The 17,453-nt window shown below is 35.6% G+C and overlaps 1 protein-coding gene across 1 annotated transcript; it reads left to right on the forward strand.

Moving 5' to 3' along the window:
• Window positions 1-10,521: 10,521 nt before the first annotated feature.
• On the forward strand, window positions 10,522-17,248 carry LOTGIDRAFT_166628 (hypothetical protein; the record flags this gene model as incomplete). The annotated part of the gene is made up of 3 exons (XM_009063690.1): window positions 10,522-10,618; window positions 15,026-15,194; window positions 17,164-17,248. 3 exons carry the CDS (start codon window positions 10,522-10,524, stop codon window positions 17,246-17,248), a joined length of 351 nt encoding a protein of 116 aa, XP_009061938.1.
• Between the last annotated feature and the right edge of the window lie 205 nt (window positions 17,249-17,453).

Here is a 17,453-nt window from a genome sequence, read left to right on the forward strand (position 1 = left end):
AGCAAATATGACGGTAACCTATTACCAGCAATTACAACATAAAAAGTCTAAAATTGTCTCCCTTTTACAACCAACAGCCATTATGTAAATCAAAATTAACAGAAACCTCATTATATACGTTCTGCAACTCAGCAATTGAGACAATAGATCATTTATTTTTGCACTGTCACTATACCCAGGTTATCTGGGGGGAACTTAATTCCATATTTCAATGTAACGGTATTGAGATCAGTTTATTGTCATGTCACGATACAAACATTTTGGGCATACAGATAATAGTCTATTCAAAACAGAATACGAATGGCTTTTCGTTAACCACCTTATTTTTCTGACTAAATATTTTATATATAAAAGGAAATGTGAAATTAAATATGCAGACAAATTTTTTTATAAATTCTATTTAATCTCTAAAGCTGACATAGAATAAGGAATCTTTCAAAACAATATGTTTTTATTTTAATAATAAATGGAGTTTTGGTTGATAGGGGTGACAGTTTTGCTGACATGTTATTGAGATTCTTGGTAAACCTTTTATACCACGATATCATATAAGTTATATCATTTGTAATCACCTGTATATTGAATGTATATTTACATTAGCTATTATTTTGTCCATTGGACTGATGCAAATTTGTGTGGCGTTTATATCACAATAAATTCCACTGCCTGATCACCAAAACATTAGGCGTAGTAATTTTAATCGTTATGCATTGACAAATTTTGAAATTAAAATATTTGAAAAATTAAAAGGCATTCACATTACATGGTGATCTCTGACCACTGTAAGTTGTTGTATTTAATGTGAACATGATTCGGTGCTAGCACAAACTTTAAACGGACAAAAACTATCCACACTATTACAAAAGTCAAATGTTGCGTAAATGAAAATTGCAAATAGATATAGCGAGAGCAAATACTGAAAAGAGGATAGAAGTCCTTTAAAAGTCTCTTTTTAAGTATTGATTATGAAAGGAGTGACAAAATTATTACATTAAGTCAATTATTTACGTGTAAGTTATTTGATTCATTGGGCTAATATCGTCGTGAAAATTGGTTTAACACTTGTTTCTGTTATTTTGACAAACTCTGTCATAATGTATCTGGTCTAGAATTTGCTACTATTGTCGTTGATAATATACAAATACCAGCCCTGAGCTTTCTGCAATTTTCATACATCTTGTTAGTCTTTTTAAGCTTTACAGACCTATAGGGATTCAGTGGAAAAGGTTTCAGTCAAAGTCGTCGCTAAACTCCTGCTACTAGCCATACTGGTTTCGTTGCAGATAATTAAGGCATCCTTGTCTTGGTAGAATAAACCTCATTATAAGGTACAACTGACGTGATTTATGGTCGTGTTTTATAATCGCCTCTCGAAGTCTACAGTCACTTTACCCCTGTATTTGTTAATCAATGACGAGAGAAGCAGTACCAGTGTTTATTAAGTATATAATTATTGATTTGAGTAATGCTCTAGGCTATTATTAAATATTAGTTTGTATTTTTATTGAATAATTAACAACTAATTGCAAATTAATAATGGGTACATTTCGTGTTCAAAGAAATTATTTTATCTGATTTAATAAAAAAAAAAAATACTTGAAGCACATTAAGTAAATTGACCGAGACATTTTTATTATTTGCTTTATGTCACTGACATCAACTGTACATCTCTTTTATTTGTAAAATGTAAAACGCGTGATTACAATCAAGCTAGTTAATCATAAGGATTTCCTGCTTTTAATACACTTAAAGGCTGCACAAAACAATAATATTGTCGTAACTCGTACAAAACATTAAGAATTGTATTCTACGTGATTTTGTTCTCTATAGAAATAAAGCAAAAATAAGATGTAAGACTTTATTGTATTTTACTTCATTTTCTCCTTTCATTTAAAGATGTGAAGATAGCCTTGTAACATTGATGAAAGTAAGAAGAAAGAACTCTGCGAAACAATGTCGCATTGGGATTTTTGATAAACAAATGGATAGTTAAGATAGACAAATTTTCCATAGATTTTAATCGTGTTTCAAGTGAGATAAGAAGAGAGACCCATGTTTCTAATGTGTTTCATTTCACTGATGTATACCAGTTGCCTTGTATGCGATACAAGTATACGAGTATAAAGAGTTTAATCAATATGACGTCATACAGTACACATTTTTCTATGAAAACATGACCGGGAGATTTTGCAGTCTTTTGTGATTGGAATCAATAAGTTTAAGGTAGTGTTAACGGTTTTGTTTTATTGATTGTTTATAGGATTAACTGTACTGCAGTGACAATCTAGTCACAAAGTACAATTTCCTTTAAAGATAGTGCATCCAATATGGCGATTCTGATCAGAAGCTTGTTGTTTGCAAGGGGTCACTAAATGTATTTGTCTAAAGAATAAATCACTAAGCTCAAGACCGGGTCTGCAGCTGGGATAGGTCATGGTGTTTTCTTGTAATTAGACATAGTATTATGACATTTTACAATATGTCTGCTACCTATAAATAAACTAAGAACTAATGATCCGATCACCAATTTGTGTCAAAAATATAATTTGTGCAAGATATTGTTGATTTATTCAAACACACACACACAATAATAAAATTATGACATAAACCGTCGCCTTTATCGCGTTCACATGCCAACAAATTTAAATGCGATTTTACTAAGTAAAGGGCAATAACTCAAATTCCGTTGATCGAAAAATCATCAAATTCAACTTGACTAAGATCACATCATTTTAAATGATAACACAAAATTTCATTTAAACTGGATGGAAATTGTAGTCTCTATTGTGTTCACAAACACATTTTGACGCGTTTTTCTTAAAACAATAGCAATAAAAAGATAGTTTGCCAGGCAAGGTAATATACGCCCACTGGCAGCTTTGATTTTAAATGAAAAATATTTAGCAGTAAAAAATATTTAGCAGTACAGTAACAATCACCAGTATGAAATATTCAACCTTCAGTCATACACTTCTTTTGAACTCTTTAGGGCGATAGTGGATAATACTGAGTATGAGTTATTGCCCTTGTACACTAAAGGGGGTTCAATTTTTAGCTCGGGAAAACTTTAGAGGACAAATATTCAATCCTCAGCGCGGTACCGAATAATAAAACCAAGTTTTTTCCAAATCCGGCAAGAATCATGCCTTTTATTGTTTAAGAGTTAAAATTTGAAAGCGTTTTCAAGAACGAGGTCAATAACTCCTATGAAACATATTTCGATTTTTTTGATTTTCGATAGGGTTCATCCATGGGTGAAAATAAACAATTTCACAAAGTTTCGTCAAAATCTGTCAAGAATTGAGCTTTCTAGAATGTTAATGAGCTCAATATTTCTCAAGAACATGGGCAATAACTGATACTAGATATTTTTCGCTTTTTCGATAGGGTGCATCTTTGGGTGATAAGGAACACTCACACCAAGTTTCGTCAAAATTCGTCAAGAATTGTACCTTTTAGAGTGTTCACAAACTAAAAATTGAACGCGTTCTCAAGAACAGGGGCAGTAACTCTTACAAGATATTTTTCTGATTTTCGATAGGGTCCATCCTTGGGTGATAACAAAGACTCACACCAAGTTTCGCCAAAATTCGTCCAGAATTGTGCCTTCTAGTGTGTTTACAAGCTAAAAATTGAACGCGTTTTCAAGAACAGGGCAAAAACTCAAACTAAATATTTTTCGATTTTTCTGATTTTTAATAGGCTTTATCGTTGGGTGATAACAAAAACCTCATACCATTTTCATCAAAATCCGTCAAGAATTGTGCCATCTGGAGTGTTTACGAGCTAAAATTTGAACGCGTTTTCAAGAACAAGGGCAATAACTTATACTAAATATTTTTCGATTCTTCTGATTTTCAATAGGGTTCACCCTTGGGTGATTACGAACACTCACACCACGTTCCGTCAAGAATTGATGGACAGACGGACTGACTGCAATATACGCCCACCATTACATGTGGGCGTATAAAAACAGTTCATCGAAAGACCGTCAAAGTCGAATTTGACCAAGATCTCCTCATAACAAAAAATTATCACACCAAATTTCTTTTCAATCGGATGAAAACTGTAATAACTCAAAAATCGTTCATTGAAAGATAGCCAAATTCGAACTTGTCCAAGATCTGATCATTATAAATATTAACATCAAATTTCATTTAAATCGGATGACAACTGTAGTATCTATTGTGTGCACAAACAAATTTTGACGCGATTTTCCTAAATCAAGGACAATAACTCAGAAACTGTTCGTCGGAAGATCGTCAAATTCGAAAATCCCAGTTTCATCAATATAAATGATCACACCAAATTTCATTAAAATCAGATAAAAACTGTAGTTACTATTGTGCCAATTGAGGACGGACCTACGGACAAGGGCGACGACATTATAATGTGAGTATAACCATGGTATCAGGCGTCTAGAAGAGAAAGGATACCATGCCTGGCAATACACCCGCATATAGCAAATAAAGTGCACTGAGATGACTTGATCGCTTTAAAATATATATTGAATGAAAAAAAAAGATATGTAAACGTAAATGACTCATTAAAAGATAGTTCGATATTATTGGATAAATTGGAATAATTTATGTCCGGAGCATGAACATATTTTCAATAAATCAATGGAACGGATCAATGTTTTATACAAAGATTTCATGACTTACTGCAATGTTAGAGGAACTAAAATCAGGAAAAGTATTAAAGCTCAGTTTAGTCAATTTTTACTGTATTGGATCTACAGTGTTCTGACATTCTCTTACATTTGAGATAGTTGGCAGTATCGTACGCCATACTACCGGGTAAGCATACTTTGATACACCATCACATCAAATGCAAAATATAACTCTAAAAATACAGGACCTTACGATAATGAGTAGAATGACATGACCTCAAGTGGAAAAGAACCGAACAAATCAATGATTAATATCAATAAAAATCAGACATAATAAACTCACAGATTGTCAGGTTACGAAACTTGTCATACATTAACAGTTTGGTTTTTGAGTAATTTGAATGTAATTGAAATATAATTGCTTGAAAAACAGAATATATATATTAGGCAGAAACATTTTAGAACGAAAAAGGCCTCATTAACTATCATTAAAGTATAACTTTGAGTACAGGATGCTATGTCGTGTCAACTTTTTTTTATGCCAAGCTTAAATTTATATATTGTAATACTTTAGTGTAGATAACAAAAAACATTAAATTTTCAGATTCTAAAATGCTGTTTTTCAAGAAATCAACCAAATTGATGCTCGATTATCACAACTGAAAGACGTAACAACCTTATTAATGTTCATACCAAATAAAAATGGTACTGAAAAATGTTAACAGCACCAGGAAGAAGTTTGCCGAATTTATAGAAACAGAATTTTCTATAAATAATGATTTGTATATTATGTCATGACCTTGACCCAATTCGATAATTAAGAAACGATTAGCAGCTTAAGTGTTGTTATTGCCAACATCATTTGTTGCATTATGTGTTGAATAGGTTATTAGTAAAATAAGTTAATATAAACAACACCTGCAATCACCTGTTACACTTACTTCATATACACGGTTGGTATTGAATGAAAGAAATCCTCGATTTATCACTAATAAGAACTGACTGTTGGCTACGAATTGTCGGTTGGTAATCGTCCAAGACTTTGGTCTTTCAGTAACTTTCACATGATTGAACAACAAAAGTATTTGTTACAGCCAACTGACATAAAGTTGGATGGTTGTTGTGAACGATGTTTCAGGTATCTACTTTGAGGCGACCGAAAACCAAAATGTTTGCAATTTTCTAAGAAAAAGAGAGGGTTTTTTATTTGCTTGATATCGAAATCTCTTTTGGTATTGATTGTTTACCTGTTTACCATCAAAATCCCTTGACAGATAGAAGAATATAGCGTATAAATGTAGTCTATATTATAAATTATAAAACAGTTATATTTGTTCGTGTAACGGTGCTAATCTCAAATTCACGCGGAATGCAAAGTTAACCTTATGATATACTTTCAGGCAAGTATCTACACTAATCTAACCTAATATTAGCGTCTGTTGTCACCGGGAATATACTGAGACTGGGTGCCTTCGACAACAGGAGATGAAACCAAAAGGGCGGGAAACTGAAAAACTGCCCCGATAAGAACAAATGTCGATCAAAATTAAACCATTATGATTATATATATTGTTTATGATTATATATATTATATTTCTAGGAGTTTAAATGATCCAGGTCAGTATCTCTTCGTGTCATTAGAACGGGTTAAGTGTTTTCAAATAAGCAGAAATAAAGGTAATTAAATCGTCTGAGATTCCACAAACTGTCTCAACTCATTGCAATCAAATAAATAGAAGATTGAATTATTCTAAAGTGATTGAGATCATCTTGTCTCCCTGATGAAAAGTCTCTCTCTGAATTGTTCTTATACCAATGACCCTTGACAAGACTAATCGTATGGAAAGTTTCTCAATATTACCCCTGCGTTTAGTCTCCTCTACTTTCAATCAAGGAATATCTTACTTATTACAGTACAGACGATGATTGTATTGTCCAACATTTTTACACACACGATGTCTCGTATTTATCCGTGTATCACAGATACTTATACACAATATCTATACCATTAAAGTTTCCATTTTAAAATATACAACCCATTACGTTTTAATTTCGAGTAGAGAAGCTTCATTATCCTTACTAAGCATTCTAGGAACTAACTAGTCTGAAAATTTCTTACAAGAATGACTCTTACTTGCTAGCATACAGATCCGTGAAGTATTCAACTGACAAATGGCAACCGCCCGGTTCCGTCCAGAAATTCTAAATTCTGCCATCATAACCACTCTAAAATGTTTTCGTTCGGTATTTTCGCCCTTAATTATTTCAATAGCAGGTTCTATTATAGATTATCACTTCACTACTCCTCCCTGATATTTTGTGGTCCATAATCATAACTAATTACTTAACAAGATAGCAATGTTTACAGTTAAACATTGGTTTTTAAATAGAAAATTATAGCATCGTTTTTGTAAATCCGGCCAAGTTGAATAATGTATTTTAGAGTGCAACAATTGTCTTTTGTAAAAAATAATGTTCACTTTCTGTAAAAAAAAGAGTAAATCGTATTAAATACGGACATCCAATGTTATATCAATAAGAATAATGATAAGATAGCTGTCAAGATCCTGTAAAAGGTATTATACGCCAACTGACAGCTTAAACATACAATTGGTAAAATGGCAACCATGATGTTTTATCGATAGCATTCAACCTTTTATAGTGTTATGATTAACAATTAAACCAGGTATCGTCCTTCAAGTAATGTGGTTTTTAGAGTTTTTACTTGAGCTTAAAATCGAATGTGCTTTGATATATTCTAGATAGGGTTCTTCGAGTTATAGCAAACAATTTAAGAAAGTTTCTTTAAAATCTATGTATTGTGCCCTCCAGAATATTATTTATATATAGATAGCTTGCCAGGCAAGGTAATATACGATCACTTGCAGCTTTGATTTTGAATAAAAATATTTAGCAGTACAGTAACAATCAACAGTATGAAATATTCAACCTTCAGTCAATAATATTGAGTATAAGTTATTGCCATTGTTCTTGAAAACGTGTTCAATTTTTAGCTTGTGAAAGTAAATATTCAATCTTCAGCGCGGGACTGAATAATAAAACCAAGTTTTGTCAAAATCCAGCAAGAATCATGAGCTAAATTTGAAAGCGTTTTCAAGGACAAGGGCAATAACTCATACTCAATATTTTTCAATTCTTCTGATTTTCAATAGGGTTCATCATTGTGTGATTGGAACATTCACAAGTTATCACTCTTACTGAAAAAAGGTATTAATGGAAATATGTATAAAGCTCTTAAGGGCATGTACCATTCGGTATCGTCCAGTGTCAAATTATCTAACGGTATAACAGAATATTTCACTTGTAATTCTGGAGTTCGACAGGGATGTGTTTTGAGCCCCATTCTTTTCTGATTCTATATAAATCAATTTGTAGAACAACTTGAAACAGATAATGTTCGGGGCATATTTACAATTCAAGAGGTCTCGGATATTTTGGCACTCCTATATGCCGATGACTTAAGCTTGGTATCGGATACAGAAGGGGACCTCCAAAAGAAGATATTGTCTTTGGAAAGGTTTTGTGAATTGTTCCATCTAAAGGTAACTATTGACAAAACAAAGGTGATTGTTTTTCGCAATGGGGGAGTTCTTAGAAAAACGAGAAAAGGTACATGAATCTGGAGCAGTTAGAACCTGTTACGTATTACAGTTACCTCAGCCTGCTATTTTCTTCCAGACTTAACTGGAGTAAGTGTTTGTCAAACCTCTCCTTAAAAGCAGAAAAGGCACTCTGTCTTTCAGAAATCAAGCTACCACATCTTAACGCCATTTATTATATGTTATTTAGTATATGTTATGCACTGTTGTAATTTATTTTATTTGAAACACATTGTAATATGGGTCTTAGACCTTATATACTGCAAATAAACATTATTATTATTTCTCTCTCTGATCTGAAATTAGAAAAAATGGGCGAGAAGTATAGTAACAATATTATCATTTAAGTTCTTATTTTTTGAATATGCAACTATCATTTTCTGCTTATAGACATGGGGGAATTTATCTTGAGGGCTCTTATAGTGGGCATGAACTATTTTGCTTGCTCGTTTGCTGGTTGTATTGAACGTGACAGCAAAGGGTGCTATGCCTACATTATGGTGAATATTTAGTCCTATAGGTCTTGCTGTATTCAATGTCTCAATCCAATGGGCTTCCCTAGATTGAAATCGTTTCGACTAAGACAAATCTCTAAAAGCTGTAGAATTGCATCGTCGGGTCTGTTTAGATCTGGGTTTCTTTTACAAGCTTTACGGACGGCCCTTAACCCAGTAGTGTTATCGATATTGGTATACATAGAAGAAACGTCGGTAGAAATTAAAATAGCATTAAAAGGAACCCGAAGATTTTTTTTTATCTTATTGAGAAGATAGCTTGCGTTGCTAGGTAACATCCGCCCACTGGCAGCTGTCAGAAATGATAAAACAAAGCATTAATCTTTTAATCTAACCAAGTAAATTTAATTGCCATTATTTATGTTTTTCTTTCATGTAAATTATACTCCGAGATATCCATCCATTTAAATTACTACTCGGGTATAATCAAAATTCAAAGTTAGTTCTAATCAATTTACAATTCACTAATCCCGCTTATTTTATCAAATATTTCTCATGTTTATTTATTTTATATTTTTCTATTCTTGATTTCTGATTATTTATGTTTTTCATTTATGTAAATTGTACTCTGAGATAATCTAATCCTCCTGAATTATTACTCAGATATAATCAAAATCTAATCCAATATTTCTATAGTCCTCAATTGATCAAAGATATGACTCAACTAATTAAGAAATCAAAAATAATCCTAATCCTCAACTGATCAAAGATATGACATGATTCACTCAATAATTTTTAGAAAATCAAAAACCTGTATTAACTGACTACTATATAAATCGCAAATTCAATCCCATTTCATAAGCATTCCTCGACACTTGAAAAAGGATAATATTTCGAAAACCGGTTCGTGTCAATTGCGTAAGTTTTTGTTTTACTTGTTATAATTTTCACATCATTGTTAGCGTTATTTATCACCTAAATATATATATTTTTGCATTTTTCATCTTGCTTTATATATCCCCAAACCCAGTTTGACTTATTTGCATAATTTGATCCCAACATTTTCACGCTGGCATATACAGTTTCCTCCTGTTACATCCGCTGTACATTCCCTTCTAACCCCAAGTTATTTTCATTATGCTCCCCAACTACAACAACCACTGGCAAGAAGCCAGAAATAGAAACACTAATCGTCAACCAAACCAATATCACGTACCCTACAACGGCCCTGTCTTCCATCGACCTCTACCACCTACCAATCGCCGACCACCAACCAACCCATCCAGCTATATCCCACCCCATCGCCGACCTACCTACAACACAGCCTACCAATCAAGAGGTAACCATCGACCTGACCAACAACAGAAACGACTACCAGCCCACCGACGCCAACCGGTCCCCACTCATAAGGAGGAAGAACCCTTTGTGAAGGTGTTCTTCCAAGTTTTACAGTGCCTCCATCATTTGGCAATCCTTACCCTTCAACAGCAAGGCCAACCAGCGTTTACCTTCAAACGCAAAGTCTCTGAGTTGGATAGTTTTATCCGTCCAGCAATGAAAACATCAGCTGTCGACGCGAATATTAGATCCCTCAATCGGACATGGCTCTGTAAGGTTACGCAGGTCCTGATCGACCATTACCAAACCACACTTCAAGAGAAGCTGACCACCATTCGTACCAAGTCATCACCTGTCGTCGACCGCATCGTTTCTCATGCCCTGTCCTGGGCCCGTCGCTCCTATGGGAAACGTCTCACTCAAGCTGTAATCTCCAAAATTTTACCAAACAATCAACGAAACAAAATCCAGAGTAACCATATCTCTACCAACTGAAATGGACACTACACCTGCACCATCTAGAGCCACCATGCTGCCGAACCAAACCCCTAAACGAGCCCGAAGTTCACCTACTCCTAGTCCAGCAGACATAGGTAAACGCTCTCGTAGAGAGGGCACACCCCTTCTCTTTTCACGTCTTCCCCTTCCACACCATCTGAATCTTCACCACGTGATCCAGGATCCGCCAACCTTTCTTCCTTCTGTGCGTTTTTGGACCAGCAAACCACCCCTCAGTCTCCATCCAAGTCGAGACGTGTATCCAGACCTTCCCCTCCTCGAACCAGATCCGAGTCCGTTCCCAATGCTACAATTCTAACAACTACCAAACCAGTACCAATCACACCGTCGACGACCATTATATCCACTACCAAACCGTATTATCACCAAACCAAGGACAAATCATTATGGAAACTACCTGCTCTAAAGAAATCTACCTTAATAATTGGATCATCTAACCTGAATCGAATTACCAAAACCAGTTCAGACACCGAAATACATTCTTACCCCGGTGCCCAAATCCATCACATACAGTCAATCCTGGAATCATACGACCATGATCCCAAACCTACTACCATTATTCTTCATGTAGGCCTCAACAACCGTGATCTGATACCAAAGACCTTCTTTTAACCATGCCCAGAAATTAATCGCCACAGCCAACAAAACCTTCCCAAACTCCAAGATCCGCTTCACATGCATACCCATTTCAAATAAAATCTCGACGAAAGCACAACAGAACCTCAGCACTCTCAACAACATGATGATGGAGTCCAGTATCAACAGCGCAACAATCTTACCACCCTACGAAGAAGAATTCGAAACAGTTGATAATCTTCATTGGTCCCCAGAAACAGCAAACAGCATCTATTTGTTTTGGATACACCAGCTTCAATCATCGAATAAGTCTTTAAACTAATTACTGGGGATAAAAATACTGAGAGGCCACCGCTAGGCCAAACTGTAGTTAACTTGAGCCGCAAAATTCTCACACCCCTTCAGCATTCAATCTTAGACCGTGGACTTAAGTTTATTCCCACACCAAAGATAGCTAACTTGACTCCTTAACTCCGACCATCCATTGAACGATTTCAACGAAATCTTAGCTGCACATATTTTTTTCGAAACCACCCCCCACGTGGTGCTAGAACAATGTTTATTCCTAAATCCTCGTGGACACCCCCTCAGGCCGCCATCCATCCTGAAATATTGAAAGCATTTGCGAGTATGAATAGTCAAACAGTGAACCTTTCCATAACACACGAAAAGCCTAATCTCACACGAGTGGAACGTGAAGCGTTAAACTTAATTCAGAAAGACGATAGCATTGTTATTAAAAAGAGTGACAAAGGTTCATGTTGTGTCATTCTGAATAGGGAGGATTACGTTTCAGAAGCAGAGAATCAACTACCTCTAGCATGCCAACATCGCGCCTACCGATTTTGTCAATAAAATAAAAAATCTTCGAGTTCCCTCTAATGCTATTTTAATTTCTATCGACGTTTCTTCTATGTATACCAATATCGATAACACTACTGGTTTAACGGCAGTTCGTAAAGCTTTTAATAGAAACCCAGATCCAAACAGACCCGACGATGCAATTCTACAGCTTTTAGAGATTGGTCTTAGTCGAAACGATTTCACATTTAATGGTAAAACATATTTACAAACTTCAGGGACAGCAATGGGCAAACGATTCGCCCCTTCGTACGCAAACCTTTTCATGGCAGAGTGGGAACGTGAGGTGTTGCCCCTCTGTCCATTTGACCCACTTTTTTACGGACGCTTTTTGGTTGACATTTTTATGGTTTGGACTTATTCTATCGAACAGTTTTGGGAATTCTTTGAAATTCTCAACAACCACCATCCTTCTATCAAACTAACCGCAAACGTGAGTGACAAAAGCATAGACTTTCTCGATACCACAGTCTTTAAGGGAGATTCCATAGCAGAAAAAAATAAACTGGATATTAAAGTGTATTTCAAAGAAACTGATACTCATCAACTCTTGCACAAGAGCTCCTTTTACCCAAAACATACCTTTTGTGGTATAATTAAGTCACAAGTTTTACGATTTCATCGAATTTGTACAAGATCTTCTGATTTCAACCAAGCCTGTACGATTGTTTTCTTAAAACTGAAAGAGCGTGGGTACTCTAAACGATTTTTACGAAACATAAAAAATTCCACCTTAGCACAGATAGCAGCTAAAAACAGACTTTATGCCGAAGTACCTCCAGGTTTAAGAAGTGCTCCATGTTTGTCCAGTAGATGCAAAACATGTCCCTTTATATCAGAAACTCATTATTTTGTTAGCAACTCTACGAATAAAAGGTACCCAATCCAGGAACATCTAACATGTGAACATTCGAATGTAATATATTTAATTTCATGCAAGAAATGCCCCAAACAATATGTAGGAGAAACTAAGAATAATTTACGAACTCGCTTTAATGCTCATAGGTCAGACATCAAATTAAAGAAAGACAAGACTGTTTCTAATCATTTCAACCTCGACGACCATTCAATAGACGATCTCACCCTAATCCCAATTGAGCGTATAGAAATTGACTTGCCCGAAGATGAAACTACCAAATTCCGTCAATCTAGGGAGGCCCATTGGATTGAGACATTGAATACAGCAAGACCTATAGGACTAAATATTCATCATAATGTAGGCATAGCACCCTTTGTTGTCCCGTTTAATACAACCAGCAATCGAGCAAGCAAGATAGTTCATGCCCACTATAAGAGCCTTCAAGAGAAATTCCCCCATGTCTATAAGCAGAAAATGATAGTTGCATATTCAAAAAATAAGAACTTAAATGATAATATTGTTCATAGTAAACTAAAAACAATCAGTACATAACAGATACTATACTTCTCGCCCATCGGGGGAGTTATTTTTTCTAATTTCAGATCAGAATAAGAACAGAAGAAAACCCAATATCAAGACCCTTAATCCTAATTTCTAAATAAAGTGTCTGCTCCACCCTAGGCCTGTACATTTGGGAGAATCAAACCCTCCCTTCCCCGAAAACCAAATACAAAAAACAATTAAATCACACAGCTCTAATCAAGGGCAAAAAACAACTTTTGACGCATGTTTACAAAGTCAAGGGCAATAACTCAAAAAATGTTCATCAAAAATATCTCTTGTTAGAGCATGTCCGAGATCTTATCAATTCCAATGATCACACCAAGTTTCATCAGAATCGGTTGAAAACTGTAGCTTCAATCCTGCTCACGAACTATTTTTAACAAATATTGACGCGTTTTAACAAAGACTAGGGCAGTAACTCAAAAACCGTTCATCGAAAATGCATCAAGTTAGAACTTGTCCGAGATGTCACCAAGTTTCATCATAATCGGTTGAAAACTGTAGCTTCAATCCTGCTCACGAACTATTTTTAAAAAATTTCAAGGTGTTCTAAGTCAAGGGCCATATCTCAAAAACCGTTCATCGAAAATATGTCAAATTCGAACTTGACCGAGATCTTATCAATCTAAAGCATCACACCAAGTTTTATCAAAATCAGATAAAAAATGTAGTCTCTATAGTGATCACAAGAAATGTTGACGGACGGACAGGGGCGACGAAAATATACGACCAAATATTCATGTGGGCGTATAAAAATCGGTTGTGTCCTAAAGGTAGGCGCGATGTTTAAGTTGGCTGTCTTTGGTGTAGAAATAGACTTAAGTCCACGGTCTAAGCTTGAATGCTGAAGGGGTGTGAGAATTTTGCAGCTCAAATTAACTGCAGTTTGGCCTAGCGGTGACCTCTCGGTATTTTTATCGCCAGTAATTAGTTTACAGACTTACTCGATGCTTGAAGCTGGTGTATCCAAAACAAATAAATACTGTTTGCTGTTTCTGGAGACCAATGAAGATTATCAACTGGTTCGAATTATTCTTCGTAGGGTGGCAAGATTGTTGCGCTGTTGATACTGGACTCCATCATCATGTTGTTGAGGGTGCTGAGGTTCTGTTGTGCTTTCTTCGAGATGGGTATACATGTGAAGAGGATCTTGGAGCTTGGAAAGGTTTTATTGGTTGTAGCGATTAATTTCTGGGCTTGGTTAAAGGAGGTCTTTGGTAGCTGATCACGGTTGTTGAGGCCTACATAAAGAATAACGGTAGTAGGTTTGGGATCATGGTCGTATGATTCCAGTATTGACTGTACGTGATGGATTTGGGCACCGGGGTCAGAATGAATTTCAGTGTCTGAATTGGTAATTGGTAATTCGATTCAGGTTAGATGATCCAATAATTAAGGAAGATTTCTTCAGAGCAGGTAGATTCCATAATGATTTGTCCTTGGTTTGGTGATAATAGGGTTTGGCAGCGGATATAATGGTTGTCGACGGGGTGATTAGCACTGGTTAGGTAGTTGTTAGAATTGTAGCATTGGGAACGGACTCGGATCTGGTTCGAGGGGGGAAGGTCTGGATACTTGTCTCGACTTGGATGGAGACTGAGGGGTGGTTTGCTGGTTTCAGATAGCGTGGAAAGGGAAGACGAGTCTGAAAGTGAAAAGAGAAGGGGAGTGCCCTCTCTACGAGAGCGTTTACCTATGTCTGCTGGACTAGGAGTAGGAGAACCTCGGGCTCGTGTAGGGGTTTGGTTCGGTAGCGTGGTGCCTCCAGATGGTGCAGGTGTAGTGTCCATGTAAGTTGATAGAGATATAGTTACTCTGGTTTTGGCTTCGTTGAAAATGAATCTCTGTTCTTAGGCTTATTACATATGGCAGAAGAGTGCAATGTCGAATTGCAAATAGAATATGAATTGACTTTAGAACCTGCAAACACAATCTGTCGCAATCCAATATCACCTTGAGACCAATCCACCTTAATATTTGTTTGTAAGAGAAACATGGCACATTCAGCGGAAAACAATTTATCATACTCAAATAATTTACTCGGCCTAATATGAGCTGTTTCGATAATATGACCCAAGTAGAGGTCTGGTTCTTCGGATCTGCTTGGAAACACTGAACACAAAATTCGTTTGAAGCGACCGAAAGCTAAGATGAATTCATCTAAGGTTAGGTCTCTAAACATCCTTTCATCTTTTTCGGATGGAAGCATGGAGGTAACATCTTCACCTGAAAGAATGTTACTTCTAATATCTGGGGACATCAGATCAACAGTAGCAATGGTAGCAGGATTAACTCCATATTGGGTTTCTTGAGTAACTGTAGCATTCTGTAACCTAGGACTTGGTAAGAAATGAGCCAACACTACATTGCTCTCCGGATCAGCAGTACATGAAGCTCTGCTATCGTCAGTGGGCACAGAAGCATAAGCTCCGGGAGCACTGCTGACTACTGTTGGGTTCTTATCAATGTTGCTTGAAGTAGTAACTGGGCCCGTCTGCAACATACCAGTACTAGGGCCTAATCTTTTCTCCGTAATTAATTCACAGTGTGTGCACACAATTCTTAAATAATTTATTTAAAATCATCTGAGATTGATTAACGGGAAGTTGAAATCTTTTTGAAGCAATTCCTCTCTTCGGTGTCGCAGGGGGCTGTAACTGTAAGCCAGACGGAAGCTCTTCTAAAACTGTTCAGCTTCCCAGCTTGCCAGTTGGTCCCGATAATTAGCCTAAATTTTCTTGACCGCATTGAACAGAGTCAGCTTCGTTTGAATCAGACGCCTCTTCTAAACGTTTAGGCGCTGATCTTTTTCTTCCACTTCGTCGAGTTATAGAGTTTACCGTAACAACAAAAATTGAGAAACAGGTAAATAATTGTGTATTGCGACTTGCGGTGAAGAAAAAACGTGGCCGAAAGAAAGAATGTCGACAAGCCGCAAGTAGGTCTTAAGTCGCGATTGTCTCAAAATAAGAGTTTCGTATAAACAACAATTGTTTACATAAGTTTCAATAAAAATAGAAAATAATAATTAAACCTTTGTTATAATTTGTAAATATGTTATTTTTTTAAATTAGAATAAGCATTAAACTGCGTATGAAAAGGTTTAGTTTAGTTTGTTTGTTTATAATTTTACATTCTCGAACTACGTGTTCATGCATTATATTACATCATGTCGTATATAATTGTGAATGCTTTTAAGATTTGAGACATTAAGTACATACATTTACCCGCTTAACGAAATCGTGCAAATACATTAAAAAACTACTATATAAGGATAGAAATAATACATTTATATTCAGTATATAATCATGAGTGAGAGAAGAAGTCCAAATTTTACATCACAGGAGATTCAATTGTTGATAGACGAAGTTAAAAAGAATTTAAGTCCGTACTTTTCAGCATAACAGCAATACAGTAACAAACAGTGTTAAAAAGAAAGCACGGGAGGCTTGTTCAAAGATAAGACCATTATAAGTCATGTCGCCAGGTGTCTGAAGTTTACGATAACAGTTATGATATATCGTAACTTATGACAATTTCGACAACATATTTTACGACTATGATATGTAATATGACCATCGTAAGACCTTGTGACCTTGTGAATAGTCAGGGCCACATTTATCTAGACTTTGATCAATAGTTTGCATTAATGCGAGCACCTAATTTTTAAAACCTACTAAAAAAACTGACTGCACTTTTTACTAGCATTAATTCTACTATGAATGTTATTGTAACTGACTGGAGGTTTTTGTTATTCAGATTTCCCATAGATATTTTTTATATCTTACATACAGTGACATGTGACAATGGCGAAATGGTCAAATTTGTTATTCTGAAGCAATAGTATATACAATATCCAAGTTAACAAATTTCCTACAGTGCATCTTCAAATGTCAGCTGTCTACTACTGAATTAATAAAACTCGCTACATAGTCTTAAGTAAATAAGGGAAGAAATATTAAGTTAGTTCTCAATAAGTCGCAGTTAATTTCAACCAGAATGATAGATGAAGTAAAACCTAAAGTGACATATTAACCAATTGTGTCTTC

The sequence above is a fragment of the Lottia gigantea genome (genome assembly GCF_000327385.1).
Source record: "Lottia gigantea unplaced genomic scaffold LOTGIsca_59, whole genome shotgun sequence".
Classification (NCBI taxonomy): domain Eukaryota; kingdom Metazoa; phylum Mollusca; class Gastropoda; family Lottiidae; genus Lottia; species Lottia gigantea.